General features: G+C 48.5%; 1 protein-coding gene, 1 long non-coding RNA gene and 3 other non-coding genes across 8 annotated transcripts; 4 read left to right on the forward strand and 1 right to left on the reverse strand.

Moving 5' to 3' along the window:
• Positions 1–412: 412 nt before the first annotated feature.
• LOC142018513 (uncharacterized) lies at positions 413–10,381 on the reverse strand. Of its 3 annotated transcripts, none has more exons than XR_012646844.1 (3): positions 10,285–10,381; positions 5,691–5,818; positions 413–1,785 (listed from the first exon to the last, which is right to left on the reverse strand). It is a non-coding gene; the product is annotated as an uncharacterized LOC142018513 (long non-coding RNA). The 3 variants fall into 3 exon arrangements; XR_012646842.1 differs by having other exon boundaries at positions 413–1,790; XR_012646843.1 differs by lacking the exon at positions 413–1,785 and adding an exon at positions 5,167–5,289.
• A 231-nt stretch (positions 10,382–10,612) lies between these two features.
• NCL (nucleolin) lies at positions 10,613–25,357 on the forward strand. Of its 2 annotated transcripts, none has more exons than XM_075004303.1 (15): positions 10,613–10,694; positions 11,819–11,914; positions 13,283–13,511; positions 14,345–14,488; positions 15,058–15,234; positions 15,472–15,558; positions 15,856–15,991; positions 19,474–19,610; positions 20,325–20,451; positions 20,669–20,802; positions 21,334–21,460; positions 21,668–21,819; positions 22,857–22,983; positions 24,401–24,615; positions 24,868–25,357. In XM_075004303.1, exons 1-15 carry the CDS (start codon positions 10,692–10,694, stop codon positions 24,945–24,947), a joined length of 1,971 nt encoding a protein of 656 aa, XP_074860404.1. In that variant the 5' UTR covers positions 10,613–10,691; the 3' UTR covers positions 24,948–25,357. The 2 variants fall into 2 exon arrangements, with proteins under 2 accessions (XP_074860404.1, XP_074860405.1); XM_075004304.1 differs by having other exon boundaries at positions 10,677–10,709.
• Positions 15,309–15,386, forward strand: LOC142018741 (small nucleolar RNA SNORD20). The gene has a single exon (XR_012646912.1). It is a non-coding gene; the product is annotated as a small nucleolar RNA SNORD20 (small nucleolar RNA).
• Positions 15,715–15,777, forward strand: LOC142018740 (small nucleolar RNA SNORD82). Its single transcript, XR_012646911.1, has one exon. It is a non-coding gene; the product is annotated as a small nucleolar RNA SNORD82 (small nucleolar RNA).
• LOC142018753 (small nucleolar RNA SNORA75) lies at positions 23,159–23,296 on the forward strand. Its single transcript, XR_012646923.1, has one exon. It is a non-coding gene; the product is annotated as a small nucleolar RNA SNORA75 (small nucleolar RNA).
• Positions 25,358–26,301: the final 944 nt, after the last annotated feature.

Here is a 26,301-nt window from a genome sequence, read left to right on the forward strand (position 1 = left end):
GCTAACGGCCCAAGTGCTGAAGAGGCGGAATGTGGCATGTGATTGTTGCAGCTGTGCGGTGCTTTTTTTGCGCTGGTACTTACCAGTACTGAGTACCGGCACCTTAGCAGACCCAGCCGTGGGACTGGCTGGGAAGCGGGGCGGGGAGCCGGCTGAGTACCGGCTCCTCATTTTTTGGGGATTTCTGACCTGATGTAAAGTGCTGGCTCAACAACTCCAGCACAAATCTGAAAGGCAAGTCTCCCAGCCTTCAACCAGGGTCCGGTTGGCCTCAGTGCCTCTGGAGTTCCAGCTGAATGGCTGGATGGCCTGTTGGTGGAAGTGGAAGGGATGGATAGATCTAAATGGGGCTGTACGGCGAGATAGACAGATGAAAGCTATTTTTATTGTTTTGCAGTGCATGTATAAATAGCTCTAGAAGATATGCTGACCTTGCTCAGGTCCTCCAGGGTAGAGGGCTGGTGGTGTGGGGGGCTGAGGGCAGGAAGTCGGAGTGGGGGGGCTGCAGGAGTCAGAGCAGGCAGTGACAAGGGGCTCAGGACAAGGGGTGGGGCTGCAGGAGTCAGGGTAGGGCGTTGGGAGGAGGAGTTCAGGGTAGCGGGTGAGGGTGGCCACTTGCTTCTCCACCGGGGTAGCCCAGGGCAGCATGGGCTACACATTCCACCCTCTGACTTTTCCCCAGGGCCAGCCTGTGGTGGGAGCTGCTGGTGGGCCTGGTGTAGAAGTAAGGAGACACGCAGGCCCCCCACTGGCACTCCCCAGGCCTGGCCCATGGGTCGGTGGTATCTGCATAGGCCTCCTGCTGGCATTCCATGAGCAGTGGCTGGGCCGGAGGAAGTGGGGACCACACGGTGGCTGACAGGAGTGGCTCAAGGGTTGCTCACCAGGGCCTTGCCGCCCCCTGCTCATGGGTGAGTATAACTGTCCCCGCTCTCACCCCACCTCCTTTTCTGTTTGGTATGAAACAATTGGGTTCCACGCACATCCCATTATCCTGCCACAACCAGCCCCTGACCTTGTTTTGAGTTATGATAAGACGGAGCTGCTTACCAAATGTACGGGTCCTACCTCGGACTGTTTAGGAGGTCCTGAACAGACTTACGGATGGCTGGACATTTCTAACACACAGCTAGGTCTCTGCTTCCTGAGCAGTTCTTTACATCCCATCCTAGCACCTGAGGTCAGAAGCATTGGCACATCCCTCTTTTCCCAGCATAATCCCACAAGGAGGGGACGTAGGACCTGCTACATTGTGGGTCCATGACCCCTGCTCTATCCTTTCCCCACACTCCAGGATGAACACCCCAGCAAGGCTGCAGCAGTTCTGGTTGCTGTGAGAGCTTTATGCCCCCTGTGCAGTTGTTTTATTGATTTGAGTGTTGAGGGCTGGGTCTGAGCGGTTCTTCTCTTTCATTTCCCCACCTCTTCTGCTGTTCGTTTAGTTCTTGGCCCTCGGGGCGGTGGCAAGTTTTTAGTTGCAGCTTCCCAGACGCCCTGAGGCACAGGATGCCCGTTCGGTACAAATGGACGGTGGTTAGGGTTGCTCCCGGGATTGGGCACTGGGTTTGCAGGACCCTGGCTGCTTTTTGATGGAATGCAGAACTGTGTCGCTTCCGTCATACCCCTGATTTCAGACCCTCCCAGGTTCGTGGGATGAGAGATTTCCCAGAGGTGAGTGCCTGGCTGCTCGGAGACTCTCTTCCCCATGTGTGCCCCTGCAGAGTGTATCAAAGTTGAGATCTGCCAAACGGTCCCAACTGAGCCTCTCAGTCCCCGTGGGGGTTCCTGCACTGAAAAAAACAAAAACAAAATGAAGCCCTTGGTCGCCATCTGGTGGAAAAACCCAGCCACACAGTTTGAGGGTGAGCATTTTTCATCCGCGGGTGGTTCGTTTGTACCCAGTGCCAGACCTTGTCAGTGTACTGAGGTAAATACAGAAAGCCCATAAATGAAGATGCCCGTCTTTCAAATTGGACATCAAAACAAGGCCCTGATCTGTTCGGGATGTCATAGATCAGCTGACGCTTCTGGAGATAGAAGGTTGGACCAGCGGTCAGTGGAAGACCCAAGTTCAATTTCCTCTCTGCCACAGATTTCTTGTGTGATTAGGAAAGTCTATTAGCCTGTCTGGGCCTCCACCTGTAAAATAGCAATAACAGCACCACCCTACCTTGGAGGGGTGGTGTGAAGATGAATACTTTGCAGCTGGGGAGGTTAGATGCTCCAGCAATGAGGGCCAAATAAGTACCTAACATAGGTTCGCTCCAAGAGTCAGACTGCTAATCCCACTCCTTTAGACAAATTCCAAGCCAGGTAATTCTGTCCTGCATCCCTAAAACTGCAGTTGCCTGCAGTATTCTTCCCTTGGTATCCTAAACTGTTACAAAGTATGGGTCTGTATTTATAATGCAGTAGTGCTTGGGCAGCCCCTGGTGCCCGGCGCTGTACAAATAGAACAAAAATATGTAAATCAATATAGCACTGCAGATCCAGCGTAATTATATTCCTAGAGAGCGAATGAGTGAGGCAGATGTTGCTGGCAGATAATGTCAGAGACACAACGGTCATAAGAACAGAACAATGGCCATACTAGGTCAGACCAATGGTCCACCTAGCTCAGTGTCCTATCTTCCAACAATGGCCAATGCCAGATGCCTCAGAAGGAACGAACAGGGCTATTACTGAGTGATCCATCTCATCATCCAGTCCCACCGGCCGGCAGACAGAGGCTAAGGGATAACCAGAGCATGGCGCTGCATCCCCAACCATCTTGGCTAAAGACCATGAATGGACCTATCTTCCATCAACTTCGCTAATTATTTTTTGAACCCAGTTATAGTTTTGGTCTTCACCACATCCCCTGACAGCAAGTCCCACCAGTTGACCCAGTGTAGCACGAAGTAGGACTTCCTTTTGTTTTTTTAAGCCTGATGCTTATTAATTTCATTGAATGATTCATGGTTCTCCTGTATGTGAAGAGTTAAATAATGCTTCCTGATTCACTTTCTCCACGTCATTCATAATTTAATGGATCTCTGCTATAACCCGCTTTTGTATAAATGCACATGGATCATGTTGCATTAAACGGGTCTCCTGTTTCTCCAGAGCTAATGTAACTCAATGGACTGAGCATTGGAACGGAAGCCAGGAGCTCCCAAGACAAACTGCCACTGCCTGCCTCTGTGGCCATTGGCAAGTCACTTTGCTGCTGTGCCTCAGTTTACTCATCTGCAGGTGCCAAAGATGTGCACTGATATTTGTGAGTTTTTCTTATGGCTGTTGTCAGGCAGTCATTCCACTCCAGTAGGATTCTCAAGGACAGTTTGCTAAAGGCTGTGCCACCTGCAGTGGGGAACTGGCATGTTTTGAAGTATGAATATTTGAAGAATGAAACCCATGTCTGGCAGGCCTACATGAGCTGAAGCAAGTAGAGAAAGACCACGTGCATCAACCTGCTGGCACCTTGGCCAGACTGTTTAGAAACGAATTTGAGCAGTACATGACTTCTGCCATGAGCATTACATCCTGGGCAAACTCCTCCTAACTGTAGCAGTGGCTGCTGAGCACCTCAGCAGACAAGTCTGGGTCTGTTCTAAGCAGACTGTAGCATGCTCCCATGCATGGGAAATTCCTGAACGGCCACAGCTTGCTTGTTTGGCTGACTCAGCAGCTTCCCTGCCCATGGGAGGGATGAAATGCAATGGTGGTAATTAAGTGCCAAGTGTAGCACTTTGAGGCAGCTGTGTAAAGTAATACTTTGGTGCTAAGACAGTGCATGTAGAGTGACAGAACGAAGGGTGCTATGCATTACAGCTGTACTGCCATAGGCATAACATTAAGCAGAGATAGAGAAATGGCCCTGCTGAGGGTGTAATGACATAGCATCACCGCCATGGAGTATAATGAAGTGCTACAGCGGTACTGCAGCTAGGGGTGTAAAATCCCTCTGAACTAGCTAACCAGGTTTAACGATAACAGAGAGGTGGCCGTGTTAGTCTGCACTCCAACAAAGCAAAGCAGCAGAAATGTGGCACTTTAAAGACAAACAAAATGATTCGTTTGGTGATGAGCTTTCGTGGCACAGACCCACCTCCTCAGATCAATTTAATGAGTTAGCCAATTAAACGGGTGGGGAGTGGCTGGGGGGTGCTTTAGCTGGGCTGGAGCTACCCCTGCCCGTGGTAACTGCTCTGGCCAGGCTGGGAGGGCCCTGCCTGCAATGCTCCCAGGGCTGCCAAGGTGGACGGAGCTGTTCCGGCTGCACGGGAGTAACCTCACCCACGATGGGTCCCTTGGGGATGAAGCAGCCTTGCTCCCATGGAGCACGGACGGCTGCTTCAGCCCCTACCAGTTAGCCATTAACATCCCTAATTGCAGTAGTTTGGGGGTACAGCAATACAGGGAATGGAAAACAACCCTAGGGATAATTCAGTCACATCTAGATAGTGCAATACAACTGTGGTGATACAGCATCATAGAGGTGTCACAGAGCCTGGAGCAGTGAGGCAATGCAACTGGGTTAACGCGGTGACACAGGGGCAGGGAGATCAATGAAAACCTTTTTCCTTTCCACATGGGTATTGCACTCCTACCAAAGCAGCATCACGTCTCACTGCCCTGATTCACGAGCAGGCTGGGTGAAGACAAAAGACAATTTGCTGGTACATGAAAACAGTCTGTGCCCCTCCCCACTCAGAACACACTATGAATAAATGATCAAGTCAGAAATACTCCAGTCCGGTCCCTGACACTCTTGAGTTCTGTCTGGCTGCCAGGCTGTTACTTTCATTCTTTGCTGCTGCCTCTGGGAGAGCGACAGCAAGAGACACAGGGTTGACTATGCTTAAAAGGTTTGTCGGTCTAACTAGATCAGCACAGCCATTCCAGCAAACCCTCCTACTGCAGACCCAGCCCGGAGTGGTAAAAAAAAGTTCTTTAACCAGTTTAGCTTACCCCAGTACCCTGAGTGAAATAAGCTGGCAAAACAACATTTGTGCTGCTATCACTACCCCTATGCTAAATCAGCAGCTGTATCACACGCCTGACCGAGCTATGCCGCCCACCCTTTTGAAAGCAGCCCACCCCTTAGCAATGGCAGCAGCACACGGCACAGCTCCCACTTTGTTAGAATAAGGGTCCGATGAAACCACATTAGTACGGGACTGGTTTTGTTCTTATTGGAACTCATCAGACGTGCGTAAACTGATGTCCACAGCATGAGTCAAACCCAGGACACCTTCACCATAGTCAAGGATGATACCATATCTCCACAGGTTCACAGCATCGATTCTGGGAAAGGAATATATGTAGATCAGTTGGATTGACTAACAAATATAGTCAACCCAATTGGGGTGTGCTTACAGTTCACTCGCTTGTGAACGTAGCACACGTGGCCAGCAGTTAGTCTAATTATGTGGAAAAGCGATCAATCCAACGGATCTACAGCTCCCACGGATGTGAAGGTAATTGCAATATGCAGCATCGTGGGCTTCACTCTGGTACTGTCCATTTAAAGATGGATGAATGGCACCTCGGGACATTGAGGTCCCAATTACTAACTTGGCTCCTGGAGTGCTGAGGTCTGAGGATTCCTAAGCGGGACAGTTGCAGAAGTGGAGAAAGGCAAATCTGGGTTTTCATACAGCCGGTTTCACATGATGGCGTTAGTTCGCTCTCTGGTCCATACTCACCACTTTCACCCTGTGCCTTGGCAAGCTGGATTTCAGAAGGCAACGGTGTCAGCTGTTTGGCTCCAGGGCATGCAGGGACTTTCTGTTGATAGCTTGGGCCAGGAGCTGTATCAAGTTCACGGCCTATTCTGGTGAATTGCACAGTTGTAAGTTTTTCAAAATCAGACATTTCATCATCTCAGCTATTTAAATCTGAAATTTCAGAGTGTGGTAATTGTAGGGGTCCTGACCAACGTTCCCGCCATGTTTTCCTGTTCAGAATAATTTTTCTGTACACGGAAGCATGTGCAGATGCGCTGCGCCAGGAGAAGCCCAGGCTGCTGGTTGTGAGGGCTGTGGGCGCAATGCTAATCAGATGCGGGGGCACCTGCACCTCTCCGGGGTGGCTGCCCAGGCACACAGTTTACTGGGAACACTGGTCCTGACCCAAAAAGGAGCTGCAGGGGAGGGTGTCACAAGATTTTTGTAGGGGAGCTTGTGTACTGCTGCCCTCAGTTTCGTGCTGCAGCTGCTGCTGCTGGCAAGGGTGCTGCCTTCAAAACTGGGCAGCTGGAGGGTGGTGGCCGCTGGCTGGGGGCCCAGGTCTGAAGGCAGAGCTGCTGCCAGTGGCAGTGGAGAAGTAGAAGTACTGCTACCCTTACTTCTGCGCTGCTGCCTGAAGAGCTGGACCTTTGGTGAGCAGCTGCCATTGTGACCACCCAGCTCTGAAAGCTGAAAGAAGTAAGGGTGGCAATACTGCAGTTCTCCTAAAAAAACCTTGTGACCACCTGAAACTCTTTTGGGTTAAGCGTGGTGGTGGGTTGGGGCCGTGGCAGGAGGGCAGGGGGGTTAAAACTGTGGTGGGTTAGGGCTGCAGGGGGGTTGAACCAGAGTCACGCGCAGTGGGGGGTGGTTGAACCAGGGCCGCGGTGCCTTGAACCACAGCCGGGAGCACCCGTGGCTGCTGCTTCCCCAGGGCTCCAAGGCCAGGAGTGCCTGCGGGTGGTGAGTGGGGCTGTGGGGTGGCTGAGCCAGGGCCACGCGGAGCCTGGGGGGGTTGAGCCAGGGCCAGGGGCGAGTGGGATTCTGAGCTGCCCCTTAACTCGCTTTAATGTGAGTTAGGCGCAACTCGAAATTCCGCATTTTGAGGGTTTACTGTACAATTGCTAACATAGTAAAAGCAACCTGATTGGTTAATAATTAAATCACACAGCGCTGCGGGTGACGCCTTAAAGAGTCACTTGCTGCTCATAAGCCTCCGCGCGGGTAGCACTCATCTAGCTGACTGATGGTGGCAAGCAGTGGTGACCCGGGGGGATACGCTGGAGGTCATGTTAAGCCCAGCACACACCCGCACTCACTGTCAGCACAGCTTCCGTTGAGTGAGGGGCAGTCCTGCCTCTTAGCATGGCCCAAGAGCAGCATAAGCTAAAGCAGCTGGGCTGTGCATCTCTGGGGGAAGGGTGGGACTGGTCCCACACTCACTGGAAGTGGTATGCTGTTTCTGGCAGAAGAAGCAGGAAGGGGCAGAGCAAGGCTGGGAAGGGGGAGGAGCAAGGGCAGAGAAGGGCGGAGCAAAGGTAGGGAAGAAAGTGTACGGGCAGGGCAAAGTTAGGTGGAAACCTGGGGTTGAGGGAGGGCTCATGGCACGCACATGCAGCTGATAACAAGTTGATATAGACAAGGACAAATTATATGCAGCATTTTGTGGGTTAGTTGTAGATAAAGTCTACTGGCATCTGAGTTTATTCATCACTCGCTAACATGATACTAACCATAACTTCTCCTCCTCTGCAGTGATGAGTCAGACCTGACCAGTGTCACGCCCCTGAACATAATTAAAAAGCATGGTTCAATACCATGTAGTGTTCTAGTACAGACGACCCTGTGGTGAATTACAGTTTTGCCCTTTTCCATCAGTTTATAAGTCCCCAGAAAGACTAAAATAACAGCAACAAGGAAAAATGTGAGCTCCTTTTTTCCTTTGTCTCACGGGAACAATAGAAACTGGTGAGGAGGGTTCCAGAGGGGGCACCAGCTCCATGCTCCCCTCAACCCTGCTTCTGTTCCAAGCCCCACCTTCTCCCTTGCTCCACCCCTGCCCTGCCTCATCCTCTGGAAACACTGCACTGGTCCTATTCATTTCCCAGAGTGGCCAGGCCCAAAAGAGCCTCCCCCATACATCACCCCTGCAAAGGAATGTGACTATGATCACATTACCTTGCATGGCACAGCTTTTCTGAAGTTATCTGCTTAGATGATTCAGCTCATGAAGCTCTGACTCCTGTTATATTTTGTGTCAAAAAATTGTTTTTATGATAGTAAAATTAAAAGTCAAGGTTCTGACAACCCCTCCCACTGAGAGTGATTTAAACTCCAGCCTCTTGCCTATTTAACTGATTTGTGTGTCAGCCTTCCCATCTCTATCACACTCTCTGCTTTCACACCGATTTGGTTAAAGTCATTACATTGCAGCCTTCCAGTGCAGAGTGGGTGGGGACTTAATGCCACAGAGTTGGAGATTACAGTCAGCGACTAACACATCTTGGGGGTTGCGATGTCACTATTTCACAGAAAATGAAGTAATAGGAACTACTGACAGCATGTGTTCTAAGGATATATCTGCACTTCAAGATGAAGTCAACATTTATAGCATAAGCTCTTTAAGGCAGGGATTGTCTTTCACTCTGAACAGATCCAATAATGCTGACAGGTAAAATGTGCTGGATTTGTACCGGTTCTGATGTGAAATTTTGTGTCTTTTTACAAAATAGGATCCAACAAAAGCAAAGATTGTTTACCGGGTATAATGGAATCTGTCATCTGCATGAAAAGACATGAGTAAGTGTGGTGGTGTCTATGATATAGATCTATAAAGTCATGGTTAATGTGGAGAAAGTGAGTAACAAAGAGTTATTTACTTCTTCCCATAGCACAAGAACTACAGGGTCACCAAATGAGAAAATGAACAGGCAACAAGTTTACAACTAAGAAAAGGACATACTACTTCATACGATGCACAGTCACCCTATGGAACTCCTGGCCAGAGGAGGCCAAGACTAACAGGGTTTGAAAACAGATCTTGGACAAGTATACATGGTGGAGAGGTTAATCAAGGGTTTTTAGTCAGGATCGTCAGGGATGGTGTCCCTAGCCTCTGTTTGTCAGCAGCTGGAACGGGTGAGAGGAGATGGATCACTTGATGACTACTGTTCTGTTTATTTCCTTTGGGAATCTGACACTGGCCACTGTTAGAAGACAGTAGAGGAATAGCTCATGGTGAGGCAAGGTTATGGGGCTGGTTAGATTAAAAAAATAATCTGTGGGGCGTGGCAATAGTCCTGCTGCGAGTGCAGGGGACTGGACTCGATGACCTCTCAAGGTCTATGAGATATGAATATCTCCATGTTTCAATACTAGATTAGATGGACCTTTGGTCTGACCCAGTGTAGCCATTCTTATGTTCCATGGCTCTTACACTTTGTGCTGTCTGAACTCAGGATTGCATGGAGCACAGGTAAGCAAACCAGGCCCTGGAGCAGAGGCCAACGTCATTCTGGCTTCACCTCTTCCCCAAGATTCCTACCTCCTGTGGCAGCTATGCTGTCCAGTGACTTTTCCCTGTCTCCTCCATTCCACTCCCCCGCCTCCTCTGGAGGTCCCCAACACTAGCTTAGTCCCTCTTGTCCTTCACACTTCATCCAACAGTGGGAGAGGTGAGGGACGTGGCAGGCAGCTGGTAAGGAGGTGAGCTCTTGGGGTGAAAAGGGATGCAGTGAGCAGCAGCAGGGGCAAAGCAGGTGTGAAACCTGAGTGTGGGCAGGGTCCCAGGTGAGAAAGAGACCGGACAGGAAGCCAGACTCCCTCAGGGCATGCTCCATCCAGCAGAACTCACACTCATTACCTATGTTCCACAGCCATGACTGTGCTGCCAGGGCAGTGCGACTGAAGAACTGAAAGCCAAAGATAGTAAGGCACATGTGGCCTGTAATGGCAAAGGCTTCACTACAGACTAGGCTAACTGGGCTACCCGGGTACGTATTCTGGTTGCTAACTCATGACATTCCATCTACACTAAAGCTATAACCATGCCTTCACTAGCATGGTTCACTTACCCCACAGAAAAGTAAGACAGTAAAAGAGCACAGAGCAGATGAGTAGAGAAGGAAGGAAAAAAGATAATGGTGAAGAGAGATTGGAGAAGAGACAGGGAAATAGGGTATTCTTAAAATCCCACAAATTGAAAGAAAAACAAACAAACATTTTATTCAAAGTCAACATTTGATTCTGGGAAGTGAGAGACGTGCCTGACACACTATGGAATCTGCAAGGAACTTTTCTATTGACTTTATGTACCAGGGATTCAGATATCCTGGTGATGGGCAATAGCATAAGAGACTGCAGACCAGAGAAGACACCACCCTTTCCAACCCAGTCCTCCTGGCACAATTCTCTCTATCCCCGTCCTATCCCCAGGGTTGGGTGGTCCCGCTGCCAAACCCCCAAGGGTGGGTGCATCTCCTGCCCCAGCCATGGACTCCTCCCATGCGCCCTCAGCCCATGCCAGGGAGTAAAGACCCGACCCTCTCCTCCCAGCGTGAGGTCCTGTACGCACATGGTTTCCCTGGAGCACGTGCTGTGCGCCGCTCCTTTACCCGTGGTCCCCATTGCATTCGAACCTCGCCGGAGCCGCAGTCGCCTATTGGTTCCCTTGCCCCTCCACCCAACGGGTACGACCGCTCACTGTAACACGCGCTCCAATTGGTCAGTGGCACCTCCGCGAGGATTGGGCCGCATGCCGCGCTCTGAGTCCGGCGATTGGGTGGGCGGGCGGAGCTAACCGCGACATGTGCGTCGATTGGCCTAACAGGGCGAAGAGGGGCGGGACAAAGCACAAGGGAGGGAGACTGGGGGAAGGGCGGCGCTCGCTCTTTCACTTCAGTGCAGGGGCACATTCGAGTCGCTGCTCCCGCCGAGGCCGCTCGTCGCACACGGCTCTTGTCCACCAGCCCACCCGCCATCATGGTAAAGATCGCCAAGGTGAGGCGCGCCGGGGGCGCTAGGCCTGGAGGGGCGCGCGCCGCGGCCAGGCCCCAGCGCGGCCAGCCGAAGGCCCAGGCGGCCCCTTCAGCCCGCGTACCTCAGAGCGGGCGCGCGGCCGCTCTTCGGGGGCCGGGCCCGGGTTTGCCTGTCCCGTGGGGTGGGGGGTTTAAATCCCTGCCCTCCCGGAGGCCTCGCGCGGCTTGTCCCGGCCTGCGCGGCCGGTTGCCGCCTGCCGCCCCCGCAACGGACCGCAGGGTTCGGAGCGGTTTCCAGGCCCCTTTTCGCCCGTTGGGGGGGGGGGGCGGGGAGAGGGTTTCTAGGCTCCCCTCGGAGCTCGCGGCGGAAGCTGGCCCGTCGGCGCGCGCGCGGGGGGTGGGAGTGGGGGCGGAGCCGGCGTCTCGCGCTGCCGGATGGGAAGGCCTCAGGCTGCGTGCGCCGCGTGGGGGGGGAGGAGGCCACGTGGTGTTCCCGGGGCAGTGGGCACGGGGCCTTGCACGTCCCGCGTGGTTCGCGGCGCTGTGGTCCTGCTCCGCGCACCGCGGCACTTCCGGTGTCCGGCTGCACTGGGGCATGGGGCGGGCTTGGCGATCGGCGCGGTTCGCTCCGAGCGCGGGAGAGGGGTCCCTCCCTCCCCCGTCGCTCTGCCTCATTAACGTCCTGCGCACGTGTTGGCAGCACACGGCGAGCGGCCTCGGGAACCGCTCCGTGCGGCTCTAAAGCCGCTTTCCCCCCAGTCGCAGCTGTTGCTCCAACAACACGCTACCCCCTCGCTCCACTCGTGTCTCGCGTTCACCAGCAGGGATTTTGAGTGGTCTGAAAAGCGTGTTGGTCACTGCTAGAGGCATAAAGTGGCGTGAGCCTGTCTAGTAGATTTCTAAATTCTATGCCGTAAGGTGGTGCTGCTACGCCTGACTCAGACACCCCCACAGCTGAAATCATCCTGTGGGCAAGCACGGTTTGGAAGCAGTTTTGCTAAAAGATCAAAGTGGAAATTGGCCAAAATGTTTTGCGGTTTAGTGTACGTTACCTTCTGAGACGTTTTTAAATTACGAAGGGGAAAATTTAAGTGGGTGAACTTTAATATATGTTCCTGTTTTCTCCGTCAGAGTCCGAAGAATCAAGCCAAACAGAAAAAAGTGTCTGTTCCTCCTCCCCCAAAGGAGGTAGAAGATAGTGGGGAGGACGACTCCTCAGAGGAAGAGGTGCTCATTTTACATCTGCATTCTAGTTTGCTCTGTGTTACTTAAGGAATAAATTGTTCATTTGGGAGACACAACCCCAAAGCTTTGGGTGAATGAAATACGGGAATAAATACAATAGGCGAGACAGCGATTTCAGATGTACTGTAAAGTTCTGAGTTTTTTGGGGAAAGGCTGGATTCTTGACTAGTAAAGTAATTGTATTCTCCTGCTTGTTCCTTCCCCATTGAGCAGGGGTTGGGGAGCCTTTTTTGCATTGAGGGCCACAAAACCCTCGTTAGTGTGTCCCCTGACTGAGATACCGCACTCCCCTCATACTTCCATGCCACGGGAAGTAGGTGGCTGAGATGAACTCTTCTTGGGCCTGGGGTGGGACCAAAAATGGGGATTTCTGTGTGCAGGAAGGGAGCAGGTGAGGGATCTGAATGGGAGGGAGGGTGCCAGGAGCAGGTTAGTGTTTGGGGTGTGGGGGAGAGGGTGCAGAAGTGGGCTGGGGTTGGTTGATCTGAAATGGAAGTTAGGTGCATGGGGACATCAGTGGACATGGGGGAGATCTGGGCGAGAGGGGGTACTTACCTCTGCATGCTGTCCCTGCCCCCCTCCTCCACCTTCCCCCCCCACCACTGCTGGGAAAACATGGAGGGAAGCCTTTCCAAACTGAGCTCCCATTCCCCCAGCTGGGGTTGTTAAGAAAGAGCAGCAGTGGCAGGGCCTCTACCTGTTTTCCACCCAGCAGATTCTGTTGGGGCCAATCTGGACCCTGGTTTGCCTGTCCAGCCTGCAAGTCTTGGTGCTCCACGCCACCACAGGATGGATGCTGGGGAAAGGAGCCCCTAGCCTCAGGGGTTAGATTCAGGCCAGCTGTGGTCCAGATTTGGACTGTGGGTTGAGGGTTCTCCAGCCTTGTCATCTAGATAGGGGAGAGTCTTTAAATTAGCTAAGTGTGGGCACTTCTCATAAAAAGGTAGTTCTGTCAGAAAAGGCATCTGATAGTATTCTGTACATATGTTGATTTTTCTTTATATTTGCTAACCTCACCATCTCCAAACGTTCTCTATATGGAAGCAGAGGGGTGCCAAAAACAGATGTAGAAGTGACACAAGTTCTTATTTAGCAGGGACATTTATAGTACTTATGTAAATGAGGGACAGTCCTTTGGTTCATGGTGAGCCGCCAGCGTGGCTCTACAGAACGATCCTTGCCATATGACTAGACACTCCAGCATAGGAGCTAGTTTGATGAATGGTCTTATTGGTTTGGTAGTGGTAACTCTAGCTGTAGGTTTGTAAATCTGAAGTAAATTTGTTATAAGGAGAGAATAATCTAAGTTATGAGTTGTAAGCACTCATTTGGTTGCTTTCTGTCTCTAAGGTTGTTCCTCAGAAGAAAGTAGTAATTCCAAAAGCAGCAGTTACACTTGGCAAAAAGGCTGCCACACAAGCCAAGAAGGCAATTGCTATTCCAGCCAAGAAGGCAGTTGCCACTCCAGCCAAAGGAGCTAAAAATGGGAAAAATGCAAAGAAAATAGAAATGGAAGAGGAGGAGGAAGAAGAGGACGACGATGATGATGATGACAGTGAGGAGGATGAAGATGACTCTGGCAAGTCAAAATTCACTTTTCTGTTAAGTGCTTTATCTATGAACAAAATTACCTTCTCTCAAATAGCTCCTAGTTACCCATATTACAAAGCATTCTGCAACTCAGCACACATGGCAATTATTAAACAAGGCATGAGGTTAGTACAGTAGTCCCTTGAGCCATGCAAGGGTTACATTCCCACTCACTCTTGCATAACTTGAATTTTGCATAAGTCGAGGAGGGGGGCTGCTTTTTCCCCAGCAGCATGCATGTGCTGCAGCCAGGCAAACAGCAGGAGCACCTGGAGCTCCTCTCGAGAGGTACGCTCCGGTGGTGGGGGAGGGAGGTGGGCAGTTGGGGAGGTTTAAGCCTGGTGGTGGGTTGAGGCCATGGGGAGGGAGGCAGAGGGTTAAGACTGTGGTGGGTTAGGGCTAAAAGGTTGGGATGGAGATGAGCCAGAGCTGTACAAGTGGGTGGGGAGGGGCGTTGAACCGAGGACATGGTGCAAGTCCAGGAATGGTTGAGCCAGGGTCGGAGCAAGTGGGAATTGGAATTGTGCTTAATGTGTGTTAATGTGAGTTAAGTGTAACCTGAAATTGTGCATTTCGGGAGTTTACTGTATAGGAAAGGTAAGGGGTCAGCCCTGCGTTAGAGTAGGAGAGCTGTCTGGAGGAAGTTGAAGGGGCCCTCTGTTGTGTATGGTTCAATCCAACAATTAATTCCTTGGTTTTTTTTCCCCCACTGTTTTCTGTACCAACATTGCACAGTACTTTCCTTGAGTAAATCTGAATTAACAGGATAAATGCTTGTTTATAAAAGCATGCAGACAAGTAAATGATAAACTCTCATTACAGATGAGTCTGAGGAGGAGGAGGAAGTGGTAATGCCTGTGAAGCCTGCAGTCAAAAAACCTTCACCAGCAAAACCTGTGGCAGTACCAGCAAAACAAGAATCTGAGGATGAGGACGAGGATGAGGACGATGATGAAGAGGAGGATGGTATGTATGCTACACAGGTTATGAGAAGGCTTAGCTAGTACAGTGCTGATACAAAACTTGTAAATTGTGAGGTTGCTTGAACCCACAGAGGCTGGTGTGACACTAAATGATGATAATATTGAGCTCTTTATGTTAAAACCAGTTTCCCTATTTTACATATATCAGATCTAATGTTACTAATCTGTGACATCTAGAAATAGAGTCTGTTGGCATTCAACAGCTATTTCCTACTCCTATTTTCTGTGATCCTTGTTACTGTCTTCCCCTAATGGAAAGTTGGGGTGCATCTACATGACAATAAAATGCCCCTGCCTGGCCCGTGTCAGATGACCAGCTGCAGGTGTTTTATTGCGTTGCAGATATAGGCTAAGTGACTTCGGTCAGGTCCAGGATCCAGTTGTTAAACTCTGTAAAACGCACATTGAATTCCTTCCCCAAAGCACTTACAAATTGAAATGGACAAGATGAAAGGGTGAGAGGCATGGCACGTTACCAGAGGGGAAATGATGGTGGACATTCCTTGCCCAGTTGTGCATTCCCAAGAAGCATCGTTTGCTTTGATGTTTCAGACTCTGAAGATGAGGCAATGGATACAACCCCAGCCAAAGGAAAGAAAGCTACTCCAGTGAAAGCTGTTCCGGTGCAAGCAAAGGCAGATTCTGAAGAGGATGATGACGAAGGTGAGGAGGAGGAGGACGACGACGACGACGAGGAGGAGGATGACGATGATGAAGAAGAAGAGGAAGGTGAGTTGAATGTTGCATATTTGTATAGATCACTGCTGCCATATACAGCAGCAAGAAGTATGTCAAACCCAAGCTGGAAGTGATGAACTGTTAGAATTGATGTGATGAAAATCACAATGAAAGTTTCTCAAGATAGTCAAGTACTGATTCAGCATGACAAGGAGTGGAAAGGGAGGTTGTCAGCGAATGCCGTATTTTTATTCTAAAATCCTTCTGGTGTATTTTCTTGAATCACAGAATCTGCAAAGGAAGTTTCTGGAAAACGAAAGAAGGAAATGCCCAAGCAAAAAAGCGTCCCAGAAGCCAAGAAGAAAAAAACTGAAGGTAAGCTTTCATGGTGCTTCTTGATCTGCACTTTTGACTGTAACTAAAGTCAAGATTCCCTTTACTGCAGTGCTCCAGGACATTTCATACGGGAAGGCAATAGCGGGGGAGCTTGCACTATGCAGTTTGAATCTTTGGGTTTTATGTGGTCCTGCTAGCACAAATGATGAATATAGGGGCTTAATACTGAAGTCTGATGTGACTTTCAGTCTGATGTGCTATACTGCTTCAAATTGGAGGCATTTTGCTATAATCATCCTTCAACTTGCCTCATGGAACTTAACCTTTTTCTTAAAGAAACTGCTTCGGCTTTTTCCCTGTTCATGGGAAACTTGAACGCCAGCAAGGACTATGAGGAGCTGAAGGCTGCCATCAAGGAGTTCTTCGGCAAGAAAAACCTTCCAGTTCTGCAAGTCAGAATTGGTGGCTCCAAGTAAGTTCTTCGCTGTTTTCTGCTGCCATTTTCTCTTTGTATGGTTAATGGTCACTGGATGGTGCGTGGCACTGTTGGATCAAGTTGAGCCTTACGTTACTCTGAACAAGAGAGGCCGCTTTCCGGGACAATAATTTTTCCCTGGGGAGGGGCAGTCCCAGAGCTTGAGAAGTGGTCAGTAGCTGCACTCTCCCGTGCTATTAATGGAGGAGGAGTGAGATCTAGGCTAGGCTCAGAAGAGAGCTCAGGGCAGGGATTGAGGTTCAGGAGGGGTTCAGTGTCCAGGATGGGGTAGGTGTATGGGTGCAAAAAGGGATTCTGACCCTGGGGGGAGGAAGTTCATGGTCTGATGGGGGCAGGTAGGGGGGAGAGGAGGTTGTGATCTGGGGTTGGGTGGGGGCATGCCAGGTGTAGGCTGTAGTGGAGAGGTGCTTACCAAGGTAGCCCCTGACCAACTGGACTCTCAGGCAGGCTCGCTGCTTTCCATGCCAGGCTCAGAACTGTCAACTGCAAGGACCATGTGCTCTATGAGCCCCAGGGTGGGCAGTCATGCTTTCCTGCAAGATTGTGTAGGGGTGCCACAGGCAGTGGGCCTGCCTGAGGGTCCTGGTGGGGCTGCATTTTGCCCACACCTGTCCCAGGACCTGCTTCAAGTCACATGGTCATACTAAGTAGGAGGGCTGCACTCTTCATTTTGTGCAGTTTAGATATAGTCTTGTTTGACACATCTGAATCTAAGCTGTAATACTTTCTAAAGAGTTACTTTTTGAGTGTCTCAGGGAAATTCAGTTTCTGAATTCTGAAATTATTTAAAGTTTCACAATTCTTCCTAGTTGTCTGACTTGGATTTGAACTCAGGGCTGCATTAAAAGCATATACTAGCTCACCTTGTAGCTGAGCTGTAACTGTGCTTAAGGAATTTGAATTCCAGTCTAAAAACTTGCTGTCCCAATAAAGCGATCAACATGATAGATTTCACGTCCAAAGAGCTGTGCTCCTACACCACGATGAGTTGTGGAACATTTCGTTTTATGGTTTCTGCTGTAAAGCTGTTTCAATCTTTAATTCTTTTTTTGAAGGCTGCTCTGATGAAATGTGTACACTCAAGTTCAAACCTGAATTAGGACTGGATTTAAGTCCCTTTTCCACCCCCACATGTCAGTGAAGCCTGGTCTGCGCTAGGAGATAGTTGAAATTAAGGCTTTATGGTTGGTTGGGTGTTTTTTCTGTGTTTACACCCCAGCACTCAGATAGGTTCTAAGCAGCTGTAACACCGACTTCTGTACCGCTGACTTCCTAACTAAGTTAATAAAAAAAATTGAATTCGTGATGCGGAGCTGAAAGAGTATAGATTAATCAGGGTTAAAATTGATTTTTATTAGCCCCGAAAACCATCGCACAATGCCCCTCGAGATGCCCTTTGCCGTACTCCAGGGGAGCAGGAAGTAGGAAACGGGAAGCCCAGCATTTTGAATTTTTCTTTATGATCAGCGTGGCAATTGCATTTAGCTACTTTACAGAGCTCCAGCATGGAACCATCAGGAGAGCCAGAGACTCATTTCGTCTTGCAGGCTTGCTCCCACCCCAACATGGCAGCTTGGCTGCGAGGACCAGACAGTGTGGCATCATGTCCTTCGTGGGGTGAAGGGTTCTTCCCTGCACAGGATATAGCAGGAGAGACTGAGCTGCTTTTTTCCCTGTTCTCCACATTTGTACATGGTAGCCTTCCTCTGTGGCTAGGCTCCCCCAGCACCATGCAGCTGGCAGGCCAGCCCCTGCCCCATCATGCCACATGGTGGCTAGGCTGTGGGGGTTATGCTTGTTTGAGGGGATGAGAAACTTTCTTTTCTGTGGGTCATGTTTGTACTGCAGCAGTCCATCCTCCTGTGCAGTCAGGGGTCTGTCTTCCACCCAACCACACCATGTGGCTAGACCCCCACATGATAAAAACACGTGTGTACCGCACAGTGTGGACCATGTTTCCAGACAGCAGCATGTCCTGGCTTATGCATGGTGAACTCTCCAAAGGCAGGAAAGATTTGCGGGGTGCCTGTCTGTAGGGGGAAGTCTCTCCCCATGACAGAGATTTTTGGGGGCTGGATGGCTGTTGTCACGGTGCCCTGGCCAATGCTGAATTGTGAGCACCCCCCCCCCCCACCCCAAGCCTGGTGCATACTCTGTGGTAATGGGAGCCTCGTGATCCCTGGCTCCAGAGGATTGAGGGGCCAGCCCTGGCCAGTGGTGAATTGTAGGCTAGCCGCCATCCACCCCCACCCCCTGTGCGTGGCTCAGGGGAGCTGCTCAGTCTTTGTGGTGTCCTGTTTGCTGCACAAATACTCGGAGCCTGAGCACCTTTGCCAGTCCTCTTGGCTGCTGTACACAGTGGTGTCTCACCTGAGGACCAGTGAGGTTCCTTTTAGCATGGCACAGTCAGAACAGAGAAAAGTACCATTGCTATTTGCAGGCAGAATATTCCTTGAGGGGGGACCCCAGCTCTACTGAACTACAGAAAATGTACAGGTGTGCTTTTCCCAGGAGACCGGTGAGGTTCCAGTTGGCATGACACAGAACTGGGAAAGGTTCACAGATTATTGTAGCCTGAACACTGTTGCCAGTCCGCATGGCTGCCGTACGCATTTCTGTAGGTGTTCTTCCCTCAGGGGCCCACTGATTTTCAATGGGGGAAGAGACTGACCACTAGAAAGTGAGGCACTCTGTCTTTCTTTTCTTCTGAGTGATATTAACCACTGGACACCAATGTGCTCTGGGATTCACCACTTCTAATTTCCTTTGGAAAATGGGCCATTTGGCTTCAAAGGGAGGGAATGAGGGCAGTGCAGTCTGGGAAGATGAAGGTAGATGCTATCATGGCACGTATGGTTAGAAGGTCTGATTCAGACAAACCAGATATCTCACTGGGGAAGAGACTTCTGCAGAATGGCGTTTTGTTTTGAAGGCAATGAAGTGTGAGAGGGTTGTAGGTAACTTTTTTTCCCATAATGCAGCAGTGAAAGCCCAGAATGCAATGGGGCTCAGAGAACTGTGGGATAGGTTCCCACAATGCACTGCTGCAGCAGTCAAATTTTGGTGCCTAGTGGGGACGCACTAAATTGACTTCATGGGCAGGTGCAGATACTCAACTTTGACTCTAAAATCCAGTGTTACAGATGTGATATGTTCAACTTTATTTCATAGTGTAGACTTTGGCTCATATCAGTGAGCAAGCAGGGCTTCAGCCCTGTGGGGTCCCACTGTGATACTGATCCAAGCCCGGGTCATCTTACAGGGTGTGTGCATTAGCTTGTCTGTGAGACCTGAGTCCAGCAATTGTAAACTCCAATTTACAATGCCACGTGGGTGCTCAAGCATGGGTTTGAAAACAGTAAGTCCGTAAGCCCTAATTGCAATAGACCATGGTATAGAATGAAGTGTAGACATAATCGTTACCAACCACACTCTTACAAAATGCTCTCTTCTTTCAGGCGGTTTGGCTATGTAGACTTTTCATCAGCAGAGGATCTGGATAAATCCCTTGAATTCAATGGGAAGAAATTCATGGGTTTGGAACTCAAACTGGAGAAAGCAAGGAGTAAAGAACTCATTAAGGAAACAAAGAAAGGTATGAAAATTTTCATCCTGTATCTGCTAGAATTCTGAGTAATAAACATTATGGTCACCAGGCCAGTGACTGCCTGCCACTGGCCAGTGCTGGTTGTGGAAAACCTGCAGAAATGGTCAGTTTCTTAAAACCATATTTTTGTTGTGCTCTCATACTATTCAAAGAAGGAATTGTACTTTTGGTATAAATGCTTTGTTCTTAATAAGAAGCTATTAGACTAAGTAATAAAAGTTGATGTAACAAGTTCTGGGTATCCAAGCTCAACACTCATTTATGAGAGCCGTGTTATTTTTGAGGGTTGAGATTTTCAAAGGTGTCATGCCTAGGGTGTGTAGATCTCCTCTTAAGTGAAAGATATATGTAACTCGCCCAGCTGACTGAAAAAATCTTAAGCAGGCTGTTTTTCTTTGACTAAAGTGGTATAAGATAATTTTAGAAGTATGGTTCAAGTATGGTGACAACATTTAAAATAATGTTCATGTTATCTTGGAAATGTTCGTAGCAGCAGCAACCAGTATGTGGTAAAGAGATTTCTCCTTTTAGGTCTAGATTTAGACCTCGGCATGTAAAATTACAACTGTCCCTGGCACAAATATATCTTTCTCTTGTTGTCTGGTGATATAAATGACTGACTTTGGCTTTCCTGAAGCTGGCAGGCTAAATCAAACAGTTCACTGTGTTACAGTGCACTAGAGAAGCTTTTTCTTTTTGTAGAGCGAGATGCCCGAACACTCTTCGTGAAGAATCTGCCTTACCGTATAACTCAGGATGAATTGAAAGAAGTATTTGAAGATGCGCTAGAAATCAGGCTAGTGGCTGGCAAGGATGGAAGCAACAAAGGGTATGTGGCTGTGACAATTTGTGGCATTTTATTTCATATGTAAACTTTTTCCTGGAGCTTGTGTTGTCAATTCCTTTTTGCTCTCTTTGGGATCTGCTGACAATAGTGAAACTAAATATTACTTGTCCCAAAAGTATTGTTTGGGTTTTAGCTTTTTGTGCATATTCAGTGCTCTTCAAAAAAACAGCTTGTTCCTCTGCTGTCTTTATCATTCTAGGATTGCCTATATAGAGTTTAAAACAGAAGCTGAGGCAGACAAGGCACTAGAGGAGAAGCAGGGCATTGAAATCGAGGGTCGTGCCATTGTCTTAGACTACACAGGAGAGAAGAGCTATCAGGAGACACAGAAAGGTATTTATACGTGTTACTATGATATGCTAAAGGTGCACTATAGCCAAGACAGACAAACAAGTGACTAGATAAACTGTGTTCCAATCACAGGGGAATTGTGGCAGTTCATTGGAAATCCTTTGGGTAGCATGGAGGGAATCTTGTGTATGTCTCCATCTTTTCTTCCAGCTTTCAACCTTATGAATTTAATACCATTTTAGATAGTTGTAGGGTTTTTTTAAATCAAATGGCTATTGCTGTGTAGTAGTAGGTAAGAGATTATTCATCAGCTCATACTTAAGCTGCCTGAGTTGAGTTTCTAACTCTGAAGAGTTTAGCTAGTCTAGGTACCAGTTACTCTGACATGCAGTATGCTAGTTAAGCATGAGGATTATTGGATAGAGTTGTGCTTGTTTGCAGTAACTGTGGCAGATACCATAGTAAGTGAAGATACATAATCTCCATTCTCTGTGGCTCCTGAAAGCTGTTGATTTAGTTCAGAATAGTTTGCTTGTAAGTGTGCAGTTCTGAGCTGCCTTTCTTTCCTGATAGGTGGAGAGTCAAAGACTCTAATTGTGAACAATCTTTCATACAATGCAACAGAGGAGGCACTTCAAGAATTGTTTGAAAAAGCATCTGCTATCAGAATGCCACAGAATAACCAAGGCAAGCCTAAGGGGTACGTAACAGTGGGATTCGTTTCTGTTCCTTTCAGAAGTAACTGCACTTGATCTTATGTTTTAGTGAATGAATGGAAATGGCAGACTGACAAAACCTGCGTGATCCTGCCCTCTCTAGTAAAGATTTGAGTATTAGCACAGAACTAGTCATACTGCCCATATGGAATCAAATCTCCAATCTGATTAGACTTTTTCTCTTCTTCTAGATACGCATTTGTAGAATTTTCCACATTTGAAGATGCTAAAGAAGCTTTGAATTCCTGTAACAACACAGAAATTGAAGGCAGAACAATCAGACTAGAATTCAGTGCACCACCTGGACAGAAAGGCAGTGGTAACATGAGAGGCGGATTTAATCGTAAGTGCCCTATGCTTGATCCTGACGTGGTTTTGAGGTGTAGTTTATGTGCACATAGTTCTGTTCTCCTAAAATCATTGGACATGTACAAATGGGGTGGATTAGACCTGCTCTTGGTTCACTGTTCTAGCATCTGAGAAGCCAGAGTGAGACTTAAGAGTTGGATATAAGGACTGAGAGAACTGATAAATCTCAAATCCTCCTGGTTAGTTGAGCACTTATCAAATTGTGTTAATTGTAACAGAGATGTTAATGGCTAACCAGCAGGGGCTGGAGCAGCCCACTGTGGACATGGGGTTGCTCCAGCCCTTCACGGCCACTCTAGCCAGCGTTTGGGTGGTGGAGAGCTGAACAGGCCCCCTTGCCACAGATGGGGCTGCCTGGGCTGGAGTGACTCTGCCCGCAGTGTGCCAGGGACCACCAGGGCTACTCTGACCACAATGGGCTGCATCTTCCCCCCTCACTGCCCACACCCCAAGCAGATGGGAGCTCCAGCTGAGCCAGAGTACCACCCTCTGGGGGTACAGCTGGGAAGGCTTCTTGGGCTGGAGGCAGTTTGTCTTTGCCCCTCTGCCCCAGTTAGTTGGTTAACCAATTAAATGAGATTTTACATCCCTAAAATATAATTGTCTTTTGTGACTAAGCTTGTTTTTTGTGACCGTTTTTGTTTTAGACGCTTTAAGACTTAAAAGGACAGCTTCTTTCCAGGTCAGGAAATGAGGCCAGAGGATTGTCTTGGCAGAATAAGCTGCTAATTTTTCCCCCTCTTTTAAAAATCTCGAAAGAAATATATTTTCTTTTTCTGCGTTGGCCAAAAAACATCTAAAGTGGCTTTTCTATGTTTGTAGCTGTGGCCCAGAAAAGCAACCTTATGTTTTGGTGTAGATATTGGATTTTATCTGACATCTCAATACTCCACAGCATTTAATTGGCTAGCCTTTAACATAAAAGGGCTTCGTGTACGTTTGGCTGAGAACCTGTCTTGTGTGTTTTGCTTAAGGCAGAAACTTTACCAAAGTGGATTCTTTTTCTTTTAGAACAAACCAAAACACTGTTTGTCAAGGGTCTTTCTGAGGACACCACAGAAGAGACATTGAGGGAGTCATTTGAGGGCTCTATCAATGCCAGAATAGTCATGGACAGAGACACTGGGTCATCCAAAGGGTACGGTAAACTCCTGAGGTCATATAATTCACTTCCTCTTGGAAGTGGCCGAGATTAAGTGATTGAAATCCTAATTGGCCTTGGGTTGGCATAACATGACAAGTTGCCATGAGGAAATGGTCATGCAGTTATGGATATTCGGTTATACCTGTGAGCAGTAAACGTATAACATCCTGTCTTCTCAGTGAGCTCCTTCCTGCCATAGAAGCAGTGGCAGCCTATGGATTCGCACGAGAAGAATATCAAGTGCTCAGTGCTGGCATGTTCCCCTTCTGGCTTTAGATGGGTGATTAGCCAAGGCTGTGGAACACTGTATATGTGGTCTTCGATAACACTGTGTGACTCATGGCAGGGTGGTATTGTAAATTGCCAGAGGTTTAGTATCGAAAGCTTTTCATGGAGGATCTGGTTTTACAGTAAATGCCTGCTTTAATACAAATGTCAAAATCCCGGGCTCCAGCCACCTGGAGGAAATGGGCAGCTGGAGCCTGGAGGAGCAAGGTTTTCCTATGGCTTCCCCCAGCTGAGGAAAGCCAGGAGGACACTGCTGCTGGGTGGGGCGGGGGGAGTTGTGGGGGACATCCCCCCGGGGAACCACACACTACTGCATCTGGCTTCCTGCTCCCTGTGGCTGAGGGGCTTCCCCCCAAGTCCCAGGGAGCTGAGAGCCAGACCCCCAGGTGCTACTGGGGGCTTGGAGGAGTAGGGAGCCAGGAAACTTGCCAGATGGTCCTGCACCTGGCTCCAGGCTCCCCAAGGACCAGAGGAGGAGGGAGAGGTCCCCCTCCCCCACCTTATGCGAAATTTGAGTTATGTGGGGGTTGCATATATTCTCTTGGCCCCTTCCATCGCAGCATGTAGTTCGTAGCAGTTGATCCAGTCTAGCCTCTGGTGGGCTATGTAAGTGTCACAACTTTGATCTCTGGTCCAATGTTACACACACCGTAATTTGGACAGAAGGGTTTGTGAAGATGCAGCTAATCTGTAGCTGAGTATGGAACTTGAAGCAAGCATTCTACTTTGAAATTTAGCTTAGGCCCAACCTTTCCTTATGCACTCGAGCTGGTTACATTGTTTCTCACTTTTCCAATTTTTAAAATGTCATCACAATGGATGTACAAATGAGTGTTTTTTTTTTTTTTTAAGTACAGGAGACATTTCTGTAACTGTCTCCTTAAAGCATGTTAAAAGATGGCAGCAAGTGTTAACAAACTAAACTTTGGCTTCCCACCATCCTAAAAGTCTGGCTTTCAAATATTGTTGAATTGAACAGACACACACCCCCGTACCTCCCAGCATGCCTTTTTTTTCCTTTATGCATACATTATTGTGTTGCTCTTCAGCATCTGTGGTATGCTGGGGTAGGGTAGAACTGTACTGTGGAAGGTGAACTCTTGCTTTTCACTGCCTTGCATAGATTTGGGTTTGTGGACTTCAGCTGCCCAGAAGATGCCAAAGCAGCTAAAGAAGCCATGGAGGATGGAGAGATTGATGGAAACAAAGTGACCCTTGACTATGCCAAGCCCAAGGGAGATATTCAGCGAGGTGGTGGATTCGGCGGACGTGGAGGAAGAGGAGGACGGGGTGGCAGAGGTGGATTCGGTGGACGGGGCGGCGGCAGAGGATTTGGAGGTACAAAGAAAATATAACTGAGGTTTGGCATGTTATCCCCTTCAGCCTTTGACTTTATCTAAGCTGTTCTCTGGCAATACTAAGCCAGGCACCTGCTTTCAGTTTCTCTGTGGTGGCACTTTAGGGTACTAACATGCTTCCTTTTGCATGTGCTGTCGCTTTCCAGGCTCATGGGGTTGGAGGGGATACCGACTTCCAAGTCAAACTAAATACAACTTTTGGTTTGTAATCTCTTCTGCAATTTATTTCCAGGTAGAGGAGGTGGCTTCCGGGGAGGCAGAGGAGGAGGAGAACACAAGCCACAAGGGAAGAAGATAAAATTTGATGCCTAAGCGTTCCCTTTTCCTTCCTTCCCCCACTATTTGAAAGGACTCCGGGGTTTTTATTCTGTCACCTTGTTTGGACACGGAGCCTTCTGAGGACATTCCAAGATGCAAAGCAGTACTGTGAGCCGCTTGGGAAAAGTAATGATCATTTCAAAGAGAGCCAGCTTGTCTACCTGGCTAGTCAAGTGAACTTTTTAAAGAAATGAGTGCTAGATATGGGAGTTCCCCTTGTCTGTGAGTTGTCTTGAATTTATAACGTTTTACCCCATGTACAAAAAGATTTTTTTCCCCTATAAATTTCTGTAGGTTTTTGCTGTAAAAATGCAGAATGTTTTATCTTTTTTTTTTTTTTTTTTTTTTTTTGTGCTTCGGCACCTGTCTCAGACAGATTAAAGGGCCTGAACTGGTGCATGTTTTGCTGCCATTCTTCATCAAGTGCTTCTGTGTTACCAATCGGACAGGAAAGCAAGCAAGCTCCAGATTAGAGGCCTGCATGGTGCTCCTGTTAGAGCCCTGTGTAGTGTCATAACAGGAGTGTGTTGGAGCAGAATTAAAAAATAGGCTGTCCCATGCAGGGCTCTATTCTGGGTGGGCATTTGAGTGGCAGTTGGTCAGAGAGCTCTGTGAAGTTGCGATTTGGAAGGCATGTAGCAGCTCAGGATAGAGGGTAAGATATATACACACACACACAGAGAGAGAGAGAGGTCTGTGATTTTAAAACTGTACTGTCTGAAAGCATAGGAGAGGAAGAAGCTAACCAAGAAAAATTGTTAGGGTGTGGGCAAATCTTTTTTTAAGGTACGTTCTGATGTGAAAGAACCTGGTGGTGTTGCTTGCTGCAGCTTTATATACCCCATATACAATATTCATAGTTCCGGAAACTGAACTCAATGAAAGTTTCTAGCCTTCTGGGTTGGAAAGAGAACCTAAATATAAAGCGTGCACACTGGTGGAATTTAATGCCTGAGAGAATCACTGCCTTCTTTGCTTTTAATTCTGACAGCTAATGATGCCTCAGCTGTCTTTTTCCTGTTTTATTACTGCCTGATATAAAATATATAGGGAGTGAAGTGTGTGGGGCTTGGAATTGAGACTTCCTGCCTGGACCAACATAGAAGAAGGGAAGAGCGGAAACCTGTCTCTATTCCCCTAACTGAAATAATGGAGATTAAATGAAACTTGGCCAGCTGGACAGAGCAAATCCATTGTATAAATCTAGACTGTTCAGATTTTAGATGTCATGTAGCGTTAAGATAAGTTGTCTAATGGATTATACCAAACACACAATGGGAGTTTTAGAACTTCTTGAAACATGCTTTTCACTACTGTGGCAGAACTCAGTGTGACAGGTCTGTCAGTT

Source organism: Carettochelys insculpta, chromosome 10 (genome assembly GCF_033958435.1).
Source record: "Carettochelys insculpta isolate YL-2023 chromosome 10, ASM3395843v1, whole genome shotgun sequence".
NCBI classification, from domain to species: Eukaryota; Metazoa; Chordata; order Testudines; family Carettochelyidae; genus Carettochelys; species Carettochelys insculpta.

Excerpts from the sequence above, each read along its gene's own strand:
- NCL (XM_075004304.1), top strand. Across the intron at positions 20,452-20,668 it reads AAGGATGGAAGCAACAAAGG|GATTGCCTATATAGAGTTTA; the intron begins GTATGTGGCTGT and ends TTATCATTCTAG. Across the intron at positions 21,820-22,856 it reads CATGAGAGGCGGATTTAATC|AACAAACCAAAACACTGTTT; the intron begins GTAAGTGCCCTA and ends TTTTTCTTTTAG.